This window comes from Melospiza melodia, chromosome 1, assembly GCF_035770615.1.
Source record: "Melospiza melodia melodia isolate bMelMel2 chromosome 1, bMelMel2.pri, whole genome shotgun sequence".
NCBI lineage: Eukaryota > Metazoa > Chordata > Aves > Passeriformes > Passerellidae > Melospiza > Melospiza melodia.
The window spans coordinates 1,497,633-1,513,086 of record NC_086194.1 but is presented as its reverse complement, the minus strand read 5'-3'; the positions used below and the strand labels follow the sequence as shown (position 1 = coordinate 1,513,086).

The 15,454-nt window shown below is 52.3% G+C and overlaps 1 protein-coding gene across 1 annotated transcript in view; it reads left to right on the top strand.

Annotated features, from left to right (window-relative positions):
* PTH1R (parathyroid hormone 1 receptor) overlaps positions 1-15,454 on the top strand; it is a 104,964-nt gene that overhangs the window by 30,425 nt on the left and 59,085 nt on the right. Inside the window, exon 2 of the mRNA XM_063167821.1 lies at positions 14,168-14,273. Within this exon, the coding sequence (XP_063023891.1) occupies positions 14,168-14,273 (106 nt within the window). The remainder of the gene's footprint in view (positions 1-14,167; positions 14,274-15,454) is intronic.

The window sequence follows — 15,454 nt, the reverse complement described above, 5'->3', positions numbered from 1 at the left end:
GGGCTGGAATTCCTCTGGCTCCACAGGAAACATTCCCAGGATCCAGCTAGACCCTCCCTCACTGTTCTCTCCTGGCACAGGGGAGCCAAAGGGAGCCTTTGGAATAAAATCCCACCAGGGCAGCTCAATCCTGGTGTTCCAAGCTCCAAATCCCTGCCAGGTCCAACATTCCAAGTTCTCTGAACCTTTGGAGCTCCCCAGGAGGTGCTGTGGGGGCACAGGGAAGGGCTGGCATTCCAAACAGCACAGGGGGATGGCACTGGGGAATCCTCTCCTTCAGAAACCTCTGGAAAAGGTGTGGAAAAGTAGGATCTGGGCCTGGCAGGGGTGCAGAGGGAGCAGTTGGATTTATTTGGGACACAAGAGAGGCTGGGAAGATGTTTTGGTTTATTCCTGTCACGAGAAAAGCCAAACCCAAAATGTGTGGATGCCTCTGGAGTGTCCTTGAGGATTCCTCTCTAATCCAGGCAGGAATTCCAGGCTGAACTGGCCAGGAATGATTTTGTCATTGTTTTTCTAGAAATTCTGGATTTTGACCCCAAATTCCAGCAGAAAGATGAAGAGGAAAGTTCACACCTGCCCTTAGAGAGAAATCCATCAGGATTTGTAGAATCCCAGAATGATTTGGGTTGGAAGGGACCTTAATGAAATAAATCCAATTTCTTTAGGGAATTAAGTTTAAAAAACGCCAGTTTTGGACTGATTAAAGACTCCTCAGGATTCTGGTTTTTATTGAGGAATTCCACCCCATTCCAAGGGCAGAGACACCTCCCACTATCCCAGGCTGCTCCAAACCCCGTCCAGCCTGGCTTTGATCAATCCCAGGGATCAGACGGCCACAGCTTCTCAAGTCCAGCTCAAATCCAGCTTTTCCCAGCAGCCGGTGTGGGCTTTTCCAAGAGGAGCCGTGGCTTGGCCTGGGCTGACTCATCCCACAGAGCCCATCCCTGCCCTTCGTGGTGAGCAGGGGCTGCCACAAACTCTGCTCCCGATTCCGTGCCGTGGGAGGTGAGGTGAGATCAGAGCAGCCGGAGCTGTGGCCGGGGTGTTTGGAAAGGAAACCAAGCCCCTGGATCTCCATGGCTTGGGATTAAAGCCCAAATCCCAATTTACTCCAGAATATTGTGTTCCCAACCAGGAAATCCTGCCTGGTTCCTCAGGGCATTGCAGCCCATGGATGTGCTGCACACCATGATCCAAAATTCCCCCCACATCCCCAGAACTCCAGAATTGCTTTTCTGCCATTTCCAATTGTCCAGAAACTCTTCCCAAGTGCCTCAGCATTTCTCCCGGCATAGGGAGCTGCTCCTTGGCCACAGGAATCCCCCCCAGATTGGCTGATCCTATGAAACCAAGCCCCTGGATCTCCATGGCTTGGGATTAAAGCCCAAATCCCAATTTACTACAGAATATTGTGTTCCTAACCGGGAAATCCTGCCTGGTTCCTCGGGGCGTTGCAGCACACGTCCCCACCTCCTGTGGATGTGCTGCGCACCATGATCCAAAATTCCCCCCACATCCCCAGAACTCCAGAATTGCTTTTCTGCCATTTCCAACTGTCCAGAAACTCTTCCCAAGTGCCTCAGCATTTCTCCCGGCACAGGGAGCTGCTCCTTGGCCACAGGAATTCCCCCCAGAAGGGCTGAAGCCATGAGAAGCCATGATCTCCTGGCTGTGAACCTCCAAAAGAAGCCCAAATCCATCAGCATGGATTGAATCCCATCAGATTCAGTGTGGGGAAGCAAAGTGCTCTTGGATCCCTGCCTAGAGGGAATGCTGCTGGTCAGTTTTCCATCTGAATTCCCACTGGAATTCCATCTGAATTGGGATTGATCCATTGGAACTTCCATCTGAATTCCCATTGGTAGGGATCAGTTTGTGCCTGGAGTGGGTGAAGCGGTGGAGGGGCTTCCCTCAGGTCTGCTGTGAACCCACCAAGACCCTGATCCAGCTCCTGTGTCCCGGGAAACCTGAGCTCCCTCCCCTCCCGCCTTTTCCTTTCATCCCTCCTCCATCTGCTTCCCTAAGCCTGGCTTAGAGGCAGGCTCAGGACTAAAGCCCGGCTTTGGGTGCTGTCTGGGGCTGAGTTAACAGAAGTGGTTTTCCCTTTGCAGCTCTTTGTCTCGGGGTCACCAGCTCCAGGTGCCAGAGGCCACATTTCCCCTTCTCCTTCCCAATCCCTCTCTCCATGCTCGCTGCTTCCAGTGGGGATTTGTCGCCCACTGGGAACAGCTGCTGTGGGAGTCAGGAGGCCACCACTGCAGGCCACCACTGTCCCATGGCGGTGACAGGGGACAGCAGTGGGGATTCTCCCAGGGAAAACAGGCCCAGGCTCAGCTGAACCCAGCTGGGCTTTTCCAGCCCCATTCCTGGCTCCAAAGGGGCCAAACTTCACATTTTAGGAGGTGCGGAAGAAACTCAACCATAAAAATGTGCGGTGTAGCATCCCTCCCTCTCCTCCATCCGTGTTTATTTTCCAACCTCTGACTCCTGAATAAAAACCAAAATCCTGAGGAGTCTTTAATCAGTCCAAAATTGGAGTTTTTTAAATTGAACTCTCTAGGGAAATTTGATTTATTTCATTTTCTGTTAGTGCACACCTGGGGTTGGACATGGATCACCAGCAGAGTCCCTTCCAACCCTGACCATGCCACGATCTTCCCTTGCGACTCCAACTTTCCAAAAGATTGGAATCTGTTGGAAAACTTGGAACCAATCTGATTTTTAGCTGAGCTGTTGAAGCTGGTCAGAGTCTGGAAAATCCCCCAGGAGTGAGGGGAGAGAAATGGAACCGTCGATGACCTTGAGAGCTTAAAGTTCAAACCTGCCCTGGGTTTTATTACCCAGCGAGGCATCCAGAGTCCAGGCTGGGATAAACTGGGATTCCCTGCATCCATTGTTTACTCACGGATTTGCTGGTGTGAACTATTCCTGGATACAAAACTCCAGACGGAATTCCCGCTGTTATTCCAGAACAAAGCCCATTTCTCACAGATGAGATCCCCAGCTTTTTCAGGAGGCATCCAATCTTTTTTTTTTCTTTGGATGGAGAGGAGTCTGTGCTAAATTTAAGGCCCAGACAGGAGTAAATTCATCAGCCCAAAGTCACGGGCCTGGGCGTGCCCCGAAATTCCCGGTGGTGCTCCGAGCGTTTCTAACCGCGGCACCGGTAACGCGATATCCGCACGTGCCGAGAGCGGCTCCGTCAGGATATTCCTGGACACAAACCCTGGATTGTGGCTGTGGGATTCAGGGCTGGGGTCTCAGTGAGGGATCCTTCCCCAGCTGACGTCAGCGGGGCGGCTCGATTTCCACCGGCCGAAATTCCGGGTCTTTCTGCAGTGTCTCGGAGGGGCTGGGATGAATGCTGGGAGGATTTGCGCCATTCCCGCTGTGGTAGGGATTGGAAAATAGCACTGAGGGCTGGGAAAGAAAAATGCAGCCCTGCATTTCCCAGCTCCGGGATGAGGAGCACAAAGGGAAGATGCCAATGGATGTTGGGTTTTTACAAGCCCCAGGTTCTCTTGGGTTTGGATAACTCCAAACCAGACCTGGGAACGGGAGGGTTAAATATCCTTTTTCCCTTGGTTTTAAGGAGAGTGCACTGAGATTGGATTTGGGAAGGAATTCCTGGCTGGGAGGGTGGTGAGGAGCTGGGATGAAATTCCCAGAGAAGCTGTGGCTGCCCCTGGATCCCTGGAAGTGTCCAAGACAAGGTTGGACAAGGCTTGGATCGCCCTGGGATAGTGGAAGGTGTCCCTGCCCATGGAATGGGATGGGAATGGGTGATCCTTAAGTTCCCTTCCATCCCAAACCGCTCCCTGATTGATTCCCCGATGTGGGACAGCCAGCCCAAGTTCAGCCAGGCCTGAGGTGCCTAAATCAGGCTCAGCTTGTTCTGGGAATGACCAACGGATTGAGGGACACCTCCAGATCTGCAGTGGGAAGTGGCCGGAAGGATTCTCCTCCTAGTGATGGGACAACCCTGGGGAGAAATCCCATTGTCAGGGTGTCCCTGATGTCTGGGAAAAGCAGGATGACCCAGGCTCAGCAGTGACCAGGAAAGGCCAGCAGGACCAGGTGGCCTCAGCTTCGGTGTCAGAGCTGGGATAGTCCGGCCTAAAGTCCAAACAACACGGACAGAGGTGGAAAGTTGGGATCACAGGATGTTGTGGATGGCCAGTGCAGGGAGGGGGACAAGGTGACCCCAAAATTGTGGGGCGGCCACCTGGGGCTGGCTGGGAAGGTTCAGCTCAGGGAATCAGCACTTAAGCCTGACCCAGGGAGAACAAGGACTTAGGCTGGTGGAGACAACTTAAATGCATCTTGTTTTCCAGAAAAAAAAATAGGGAATGGCCTTTTCCAGCACACACCCAGAGCTCCTGGCAGCATCTTTACAGCTGTGTCCAAAAATCCCAATCAGGAATAGTCACAATTAAGAATATTCCCTGAGGGCAGAACTGGGAGATTTTCAGAGCCATAAAAACTCATTTCTTTTGCCTCTGAGTTCCAGAGTTTTCCTTCTCTTGTTTTCTGATGGAAAATCCCAGTTTACCTGCAGTGGAAAAGTGCAGGAGGCACCTGCCCAGCTCAGGTTTCCTTTCCCAGTATTTCCACGTGATCCTGGTCCCAGAGTCACAGAATTCCAGATTGATTTGAGTTGGAAGGGACCTTGAACACCATCTCCAACCCCATGGGCAGGGAACCTTCCACCATCCCAAGCTGATCCAAGCCTCATCCTTGAACACTTCCATGAATGGGGCATCCCTTGAGTCCTGCTCCACTCTCACCTTCCCACAGCTCCCCAACATCCCCGTGATTCCAATGGAATATTTTCCCCTCTGTTTCTTGTTGACAGCCAGGTGGAGCCTTCAAAGCAGGATGTGAGCACTGTTTGTTGGAATCCCTGCACCGACCTCATCCCAAAAAAAGTCTGTTTTCATCCAGACAAAAACTCATTACTTGTTTTACAGGCTTGTGGATGGGCACTGGCCTTGTTTTGGAATCCAAGGGGAATTTCTGGAAAAGCTTCCAGCTGGGACGGTGAAACGCAGGGAGATATTTTTAGTGTGGGGTTGTTGGGGTTTCTTTTCCTTCCCATAAATCATGAGGATCTGCCTCCCTCTGTCCGTGCTGAAAAGGTCACGGGTAGCCGGGAATTTTGGCTGTGCTGGAGGGATCAGCACACCCTTCATCCTGGAAAAGGTGATGGAATCTCAAGTGGGGGGTCCCCACCACTTGCAGGAGAAGCTGGTGATTAATAAGTGGCTTTTTTAGGGAAAGCAGCAGCAGCAGGAAATAAATCCCAGCCCCAGCCAGGTGATCCATGATTCCCCACCACAAAGCTCTGGCTCCGGCAGAGAGCGCTTGGAAGGAAAACTCCGTTGCAACACTTTTAAGGAGGCCGTGGCTTATCAGGAACATCTGTCCCTGCCTAAGCCCGGCTGTTGACTTTATAAAGCCCGAGTTAAAAGGGCAAAGCCAGGGATTGGCATGGGGAGCAGCAGTTCTGGGCAGAGGAGGGTGCAGAGGAGCGGGAGGAAGGCTCGAGCCCCTTTGGGTGGCGCAGCCGCTCCCTGTGAGCTCATCCCAGGCTCCCTTTACGGCCTCCCAGGGAAAAGAGGCACTTTTAGGGAATGATTTAAGGAATGATTCATGGCCCTGTTTACGTGTCTGGGTTAGGAGGAGATAAATCACTCCTGGCATTGCAGGCACCGCTGGCTCCAACAAACGAAACACCGCCTGGATCCGCTCGGGATTTCACTCGGGATCAAACTGCTCCGGCCTCCGGCGGTGCATGGCCCCGGCCCAGCAGAGAGCAGGGATGGGGTTTATGCCGTGCCCAGGAATGATCTGGGATGAAGGAATGGGGCAGCCCATGGGTCTGGGTGCTGCCCCACAGCCAGAGGGGTTCCCCAGCCATAACTCAGGAATATAAATCCCAGATATTTGGAGCAGATCGGGGCCGGCACAGCCCCAGGTGCCCGGTTCCAGTGGGATCTGCACGGATCAGGCAGATCCTCCCAAAATGGGATTTTAAAAAGGCTTTTGGCCACATGGACTTGTCTATTTTATGCAGTTCCAAACACAATTGCAAATGGGAAGGCAAGTGTGGACGGGATAGAGGAATGGGGCAGCCCATGGGTCTGGGTGCTGCTCCACAGCCAGAGGGGTTCCCCAGGTGTAACTCATCCCCTCAGGAATACAAATCCCAGATATTTTGAGCAGATCCAGGCTGGGATGGATACAGCCCCAGGTGCCCAGTTCCAGTGGGATCTGCACAGATCAGCCACATCCTCCAAAAATGGGATTTTAAAAAGGTTTTGGGCCCTGTGGACTTGTCCATTTTATACAGTTCCAAACACAGTTGCAAATGGGAAGGCAAGTGGAGAAGATGAAGGAATGGGGCAGCCCACGGGTCTGGGTGCTGCTCCACAACCAGAGAGGTTCCCAGCCTTAACTCAGAAATATAAATCCCAGATATTTTGAGCAGATCGGGGCTGGCACGTACACGGCCCCAGGTGCCCATTTCCAGTGGGATCTGCACAGATCAGCCAGATCCCTCGAAAATGGGATTTTTAAAAGGCTTTTGGCCCTGTGGACTTGTCTGGTCTGTTTTATATGGTTACAAACAGAGTTGCAACTGGGAAGGCAAATGTGGAGGGGATAGAGGAAGGGTTAGGTGGGATATTGGGAAGGAATTCCTGGCTAGGAGGGTGGGAAGAAGCTGGATTGGAATTCCCAGAGAAGTTGTGGCTGCCCTTGGATCCCTTTAAGTGTCCAAGGTTGGACACTGGGGCTTGGTGCAACCTGGGATAGTGGAAGGTGCCCATGGAAGGGGTGGAATGGGATCATCCTTAAGGTCCTTTCCAGCCCAAACCATTCCCTGATCCCATGATTAAGCAGTACGATGTGTTATTTCCTCTGATAATCTCCCTCACCCCACTCGTTTATTCCATGTTTTTCATGGAGGTCTGTCTGAGCCTGGTTTCCCCTGTGTTTGTGGACAGTCTGGGCCAGCAGTGTCCCCTGGAATTTGGGCTACTGATGGATCGAGGGGGTGCTGAGTCACAGAGCAAAGCCATCGCCGCCTGCAGCCTCTGTCTCACAGGGACTCATCCAGGGGGGATTTTCCACTCAAATCCAACAGGGAGGCAAAAATAAGAAACCTTCAGGGATTGACCAGACTGGGGAATTTGTTATTCCAAGAGAGGGATGGAAACCAGGAGCTGGAGTCAGAGGGGGAATCTGAAGAGACAGGAAGTGTCCGAGGTCAGGTTGGACATTGGGGACATCGGGACAGTGGGAATTGTCCCTGCCCGTGGTAGGGGTGGCACTGGATGATCCCTGAAGTCCCTTCCAACCCAAACCGTCCCATGCTGGTGCTGGATGTTTGGATTCTCCAATGCAAACCCACAGCCCCTCTCCCAAATGTGATTCCCAGGATTCCTGTCCTGGATAAGATCCAGAGCCGAGATCCTTCCCGTGGCTGCAGCGATGCTCTGACCTCAGCCAAGAGCAGCCTCTGTGACACCAGCCTTGCTGGGGTGACATCCAGGCCAGGAGAGACCCCCTCCCACTCTGGAAATCCTCCTTTTCCTGCCCTGACCTCCAGATCTCCAGGATATGGAGCTCAGTGGTGGAAATGGACCGGCACAGCCCCACCCCACCGCAGCAGCTCCCATCCTGAGGGACACTTCCACTCTGGAACGTGTCCCTGGCGTCTCCTGGGACGTGCCCTCATTCCTGGTGGTGCTGCCCACACGGATGACGATCCCGAGGGAGCAGCTGTTGGCACCGGGATCTCTCTGAGGTTTCCCTGCTCCCGCCTGTGGCTCCTGGCACGAGCGGAGCAGCGGGAACGTGGCCCGGAGCTGCCCCATGGCAGCCTTGGCACGGCGTTCCCAGGGCACGGATCCCGCCTCTCCCGCGGACGTGACCTGGCAGGAGTCAATCCCAAACCCCTGCTGGGGCAGCGGGGAGGGAGGTGGGATTGACCATTCCGGCAGGAATATCTCGGGATCGTCCCCCAAGCCCCCTGAGCAACATCAAGGATGGCAAAGGGAGAGTTTCGCTTCCAGCTCGATTTCTCCCGATGGGAGGGAAGAAGGGAGGGCTGCTGCAGGTCTGTGCCTCTGGAGAAGGGAATTGCTGGGATTAGGGTGCAGCTGGATGTCTGAACAAATGCTCCAGGGAACGGAGCAGGTTATCCTGACCTGAAGGATTTGTGCTATCCCAGGTTTCCAAGCTGCAGCAGGGAAGTCGTGCCAAGGTTTTGCCTCTCTCCCAAAATCCCTGGGCTGCCTGAGGCCACGGAGGGATCCTGTGTGGATTCCCTGTCGGGGCTGCTGGAAGGCAAGGGGTTGGTGTTTTGGAAGGAGGAAAAAACAGGGAAATGAGAAAAAAAATTTAAAAAAGGGAATAAAAAGAATCAATCCCAGCACGGGCTGGTGCAGCTGCATTGGGGTTTCAGTCAAACCTTGGGATAATTCACCCATGGGAAGGCTGGAATTTGGTAGCTGGAGCTCTTTTCCCATTCCTGGTGCAAGCAGAGCTCTCTCCAATCCCAGGGGAAGAGAAATTCCTGCGTGTCCAGCTCATTGCTCCCAAATCCATCTTCTTCTCTCCTCCTCCTGAGGCACGGGGCCAAAAAGTTTGGTATAGTCCAAAGGGATAAGGCAGGGAAAGGGGAGAAACCTTGCTGGGCCTGTGGGAAACTGAGGCAGGATCTGCTTTTCACATTCCCAGACGGAATTCCTTAGGGAGCGTGGGATCACAGAGGTGTGCAGGGTCGGAATGTCTGGAGTTCAGTGAGACAAGACCACTCAGAAGTCCCAGGTGAATCCTGAGGATGTTTTGTCTCTTGAGGGATATTCCAGGTTTTTACCTGGAGCAGGGAGGTGCAGGACCACAGGTGATCCCAAATCCTGGCTCTGCTTCTTCAGAAGACTTGGAGTCACCTCCATAGGTCCCTTTTGGTTTGAAAATTTGGGCTTGAGGAGGACGAGGACTTCTCCAGGATGACCAGGATGAGATTCCTGGGAATGTCTGAGACATTTTGGTTGGGATCAATCATTCCTGAAGGGTGGAATGCCATGGGTGTTGTTGATGATCCAGGAATAAAATTCCAACCTCTGCTGATCCCTCTGCACCAGCTCCATGCTCCGATCTCTGGGAAGGACATCTCTGCTCAGGCAGCCTGAAAGGAAGTTATGGGAGTTTTCTCCTTGCTTGGAAGATGATTTTTCCATAGCTCAGCCTCTCAGGTCCCACCTCATTTGCTCCAGGGGTGGAAAGCAGGAAAATTGACAAATGTTGTCCCCAAATTCCTGTTCCTGGAAAGGCACCACAAATCTCAGTTCTCAGCTCAGTGGCATGAGCTGATGGCAAATCGTGGATTCCCAGTCCCTGAAGTGCCCAAGGCCAGGTTGGACAGGGCTTGGAGCACCCTGGGATAGTGGGAAATGTCCTTGCCCAGGGAATGGGATGATACTTAAGGTCCCTTCCTCTTGGGGTCTCTATCTGCTCACAGTGACCCCAAGATGTGTCAGAAAGTCTCTTTTCCCAGCCCGGTGCTCAAAGCAGGAGTCAGAACTCTTCATTTCTCGGTCTCAAGGTTGTTTTTTGTTCCTTATCTGTAAAATTCTTTCTCCTGTCCAGCCAAGGTCCGTTGAGCAGGACAGTCCAGGCACTCTGCCTGCCCTGGGCAGTGTTATATTTTCATACTAAAAACTACATGTACAATATTTACCATTACTTCCCAATCCCTATCACCTGTGTTAGACAGTGAGCTTCTACTCTAAACCAATCCCAAAGTGCCACCATCACAGCAGAAGATGGAGGCCAAGAAGAAGGAGGAGAAAGGCTGGATATGCCCAGATCCCTCCATCTTGCCCCCTGAATCTCCATTCTAAAAACTCAAAAAAATGTATTTTTCCACCCCGTGACAAACTGATTATAATTCTACTTAGACTGTTGTGGCTTGCAGATCTTCACACAAGGTTGGTAATTTGCTCCATGGGTGATAATCAAACCCACAGGTGTTCTGGGCTCTGTGCCAGGGTCCCTGAGCCCCCTGGCAGGGGTTCAGGCAATCCAGGACAGCCAGAGGGATGTCCTGAATTCCGACACCTTCCAACCAAACCATTCCAGAACTGCAACGTTTTCCCTTTTCCCTTCTTTTTCCTGCCCTCCCTTTCCCCTTCCCAGCAATTCCCTGCTGCTCTCCCAGCAGGTCCCAGCATTCCCTGCCCTCAATCCCAACAACTCTCTTTGCCTGCTGCCAGGGAGGTGGCACAGAAAAGACCCCATTCTTCCCCAGAATGAGCCCCATAAATGAGGATGACCGGGATCTCCCCAGGGACATTTGGGGTTTGCTTTCATGGCTCAGACATCAGCCAGGGAATGGAAATTCCAGAGAACACCCTCATCCTACCCCACGGGCTCCAGAGGGGCGAGGAGAGGGTGGAAAGAGGATCCAAATGGATTTTACAACCTCGGGATAAAGTTGTTGTGTCCCTCTTCCCTTTGGCATTTCTGTTTTCTCTGGACAAGGAGGGAAAATCGACATTCCCAGATCTTTCCTCCACAAGGAACTTTTATTTCCCGGCAAAACCAAGCGCTGGGAAGAGAGAAGGGGATGGTTGAGCAAGAGGAGCAGGTGGGATTTGATTGGAAAACCGGGAAGCCCAGGGAGGAGCCTCCATCCCTTCCAGGTGCTCCTGGGATTTTGGGAGCAAAGGGAAAAACAACCCTCAGGATAAAACTATTCCTTGGGTAAACTGAGTGCCAAGGAACTCAGTGCAGGAATTTCTGCTGAATAAATTTAGGGAAAGCTGATTTAAAGGGATTTGCTGGCAGCTTTTAAAGGGATTAAGTCTGCAGGGACAGGATAACCTCGACCTCTTCCTCCAGAACAGCTGGATTTGGGAGCTGGACCCTGCTGGGACAATTTCTGCCTTCCCTTGGATGCTCCCAGAGCTCCCATCAGCAAAAATTCCTCCTCAAAAATCTTCTCAGTGCTCCTGAGTGGCCAATTAATGGGAAAAAAAAATGGGGTGGGGGGAAAAGAAATCCCAAAAAAGGCTGATCCAATTTATTTCAGGTGCTGGTTTGAGGATGGAATAAATTCCAGCTGCTCTGGGCAGGAAAATACGATAGGAGGAGTTCTGAGGGAATAACTCAGGTTGGTAAATCCCATCCTGGATATTCCCAGTTTTTCACCAGGGCAGGGATTATCAGGGAAAATAATTATCCTGTATTTATTCCTTTCTGTTGGATAAAGGGTTTTACCAGGATGAGAGGTTTTTTTGGGGATAAAAAGGTGAAGGCACATGGGAATTTGATAAAAGAGAAGGGAATTGTTGAATATGGAAATCTTGAGGAGGTTTTGGCTCTGGAACTCACTGGGATGAAAAATTCCCAGTACTTTTTATCTCCTTTTACATTGTCCTGAGCAGAATGTGCAGGGAGTTCATGGAACAAACAGAGCAAATTCTAGATTTTAATGTGGATTTTGGGATTCTCAGCGTTGCACAGGTGATCTTAAAAAGTGAGGAAATTCATGAATACTTATGGAAATATCCCTTTTTTGGCCAATTTTCCACCCCAGCCCATATCCAGGAGGTGCCAGTTAAGGAAAAGAGGCGACACTTGAGGGCTGTCACCTCCCAGCTTTGGGGCAGTTTAGGACATTCCTGCCCCCAGAATTTCCACCCAGGCTCCAGATTTTCCCAGCTCCTGCTGGATTTGGGCTTTGCTCTCTCCATATCCTACAGATATCTCATCCTGGGACCTCCATCCCTGTTTTACTCCCATCCACAGGGATCCAAACCCTCTGCAAACCAGCGTCTGCTTCATTCCCAGCACTTCCCACCCATTCCCAAACCTTGGGTACTCCTGGAAGTGAAGCCTGGGAATCTCCAGATTCCCAAAAATTGCCACAAATGGTTTAAGCAAGGCTGTTCCCCAGCATTTTTTTGGATCAGGTGTTGGGATTGTTTTCCAAGAGAAAGCTTTGCCCAGCCTGAGCCAAGCCTGCCTTGGATCAGGAATTTATCACAAGGAAAATATTCCCATGGATTCCTTTCACTTTGGATAGCTGGGATTTAATTTTGCCTTAAAATCAGGAGATCCGGGGCTGAAAAATCCAAGGAAAATCAGGAAAATATGATGTTCAGCAGGTGAAATTCCTCCAGCAGCTGGAAAATCCAAAGGTTCTCCAGGTTTTTGAGCTCTGGGTGTTTGTGCTGTCCCTTGATCCCGAATCTGAGGATTCCAGGGTTGGATAATCCCCAATCCCTGGGGATCTTTCAGCCCCATGGAGGCACTGAAATGTCCCCACAAGGGGCTGGGACAGAGGGAATGCCAAGTCCCGAACTCCCAGCTCCCAGCCTGGTTTTCCCTGGACGTTTAATGGGATTTATCCAGCACCATTTCACAGTTTTCCCAAAATCTTTGAGAACTGATGTGTTCAAACACCAGGATTCAGTGAAAATCTCTGGTTTAATCCATAAATTTATTTGCATTCACATTTCCACCCCTTCGGCCAAGGAGAAACCCACAAAGTCAGGTTGTAAATTTTTTTTATCATTTATCATCATAAGATTTGTTTTTTATCATTTAAACCATTTTTAGGGAGGAGAGGAGGGAATGTGGGGTCAGTTTTGGTGGATTTTTTTTAAGGATAGGTCAGGTTTAGGAAATTAAACCTGAGCTGAGCTCAGAACTCTGTCTCTGCCCAGCTCCGGGAGACTTTCCCCTTTTATTTCTGGGAATAAAAACGTGTTTTCTGTGCATCCCTCCAAGCACAGCCAGAGCAGCCGAGGGCTGAGCGTGCTTGGGATGAATCCCTTGGAATTCCTGAGGTCCCATCCCTCTAAACCCATCCTAACTCCTCCAGCTCTGGCGGAATCGCTCCGGCTTTGTACAGCCCCGAGCGCCAGCGGGAGCTGACCCCGAGCTTTTCTGTTCCCAATCCAAGCAGAAATGAGGGATGGTGCCTCAAATGTGGACAGGCCAAACATCTGGGAAGGGCTGGAACCGTTCCCGTTAACGTGGACGCGGTTTGGAAGCGGCTCCCGCTTGGGAAGGGTTTTCAGCCTGGATTTGTTCCAAGGACACCAAAACCCAACTCCTGTTTTACTCCCGGCCCCTTATCAGATTTAACTCCACAGCTGCGTGTCCGCTGCCCCCGTTGCTCTCCCTGGGAGCCCGCTGGGAAATGGAATCCTGGTTTATTTGGGAGCTGGGATTCATTAACCCTCGTTATGTCGTTTGGAGGGAGTTTGTGTCGGGAGTTAGTTGGCCCTCAGCTGGTTCCTGTTACTGGCTTGGCAAAGGGGATGCACTGGATAGGAGAAAAAAACCTGGATTTGGGATGGGGATGGTTTGAGGAGTGCAGGGAATCATGGAAGGGGTTGGTTGGGAGGGATTTTAAGGATTATCCCAATCCCATCCGATTCCATGGGTAGGGACACCTCCTGCTGTCCAGGGTGCTCCAAACTGGCCTTGGACACTTCCATGCCACAGCTGCTCTGGGAATTCCATCCCAGCCAGGAATTCCCAATTCCCAATCTCCCATCCATCCCTGCCCTCGGGCACTGGCAGCCATTCCCTGTGTCCTGTCCCTCCATCCTTGTCCCCAGTCCCTCTCCAGCTCTCCTGGAGCCCCTCCAGGCCCTGCCAGGGGCTCTGAGCTCTCCCTGGAGCACAGGGAGGGGAGATGCTGTCAGCTCCCAGCTCTCCCTGGATCAGATCCCTCCACACATTCTGGGATTCAGGCAGGATTTTATGGAGCCTGACACCTGTGGATGAAATCTCCGTGCAGAGGAAGAAGCAGCATGGGAGGTTGTAGTTCCTAAGAGGAGAGGGGTCCTTGGCATGAAATTATTTACGAGGAATGTTTTCCTCCTGGAGAGCAGCCTCATCCCTGCAGTCTGGGATGCTCCATCCCAAAATTGCTGCTTCCACGTGTGAGTGAGCATGATGGGATCAGCCCCAGCCTGAGCTTCCTCTGCCACCTCCATGGATGGTAATTCCATGGGGGAGCTGCTCCTTGGGACACGGCTGCAGAGCAAACCGGGATTCTCAGGGCCAGGCTGAGGAAATGATGGGTGCAGAGGAGGGTTTGGAACTGGAGTTTGACCTCTCTGTCCCCTCCCTGCAGGTGGATGCCGACGATGTCATCACCAAGGAGGAGCAGATCTTCCTCCTGCTGAAGGCCAAGGCCAAGTGCGAGCGCCACCTGAAAGCCAAGGTGCCCAAGGTGCACGGTGAGTGCTCCCAAATTCTGGGGCTGGAGCCACCCCTGCTCCTCCCAGCCGTTCCCCTCAGCCCCACACACTGGGAGCAGGGAGGGAAGGAGGCGCTTGCAGCATCCCAGCAAATCAATTTTTCAGGATAGTCCATGGGGAGGAGGTTTGGAAAGCAAAGCTGTCCCAGACTTGCTCTGCTCTAGAACTCCAAACACCGAGAGTCCAGGAGGATGCAGACGTTGTGGAATTCTAGCCCTGGTTGTTATATCCAGTGCACAGGAGAGAGCACCAACCATCAATGCTCCTGGGATCACAGAATTCCAGAATGAGTTGGGTTGGGAGGAACCTTAAATATCCCGTTCCACCCCTCTGGAATGGGCAGGGCCACCTCCCACTGTCCCAGGGTGATCCAACCTGGCCTGGGACACTGCCAGGGATCCAGGGGCAGCCACAGCTGCTCTGGGAATTCCATCCCAGCCAGGAATTCCCAATTCCCAATCTCCCATCCATCCCAGCCCTCTGGCACTGGGAGCCGTTCCCTGTGTCCTGTCCCTCCATCCCTTGTCCCCAGTCCCTCTCCAGCTCTCCTGGAGCCCCTCCAGGCCCTGCCAGGGGCTCTGAGCTCTCCCTGGAGCTTCTCCTCTCCAGGGGAACATTCCCAGCTCTCCAGCCTGGCTCCAGCCCTGCAGCAGCTCTGGGGTCTCCTCTGGACTTGTTCCAGAGGAAATCCACTATTCCAAATCCCAAAAATCCTTTGCAACCAGTGATAGGGAAAACAAAACATCGCTCCAATACCTTTCTCCTTCCCCACTCTCTCTCTCTCTCTCGGAAGGGCCCGAGCTCAGCTGAGCCTCTTCCTTCCCCTTCCTTTCTATTTTGGGCTGGAAAATCACTCCCAGCTGTGGGATTGAGGGGGAGGAGGAAGGAGGGCACTCTCTGATGTGGGGAGCAAAGCCCTCACTCCCCGCTGGCTCCTTCCCTCACATTCCCAAGTGTTAATTCCTGAGAGACCCTTCAGTCCCCGGGGTGGGTGTCCTGTCCCACTTCCCTCCATTTCCCAAGCAAATGGGACAAGCCACGATGTCCCTGCACCTCCGTTCTCCCCTCAGGGAATGCTGTGGGAAAGGTCCCCAAATCCAGCTTCACCACCTGCCCTCCCGGTGCCTTTAGAAACGCCAGCAAGGGCCATAAAATCCCAG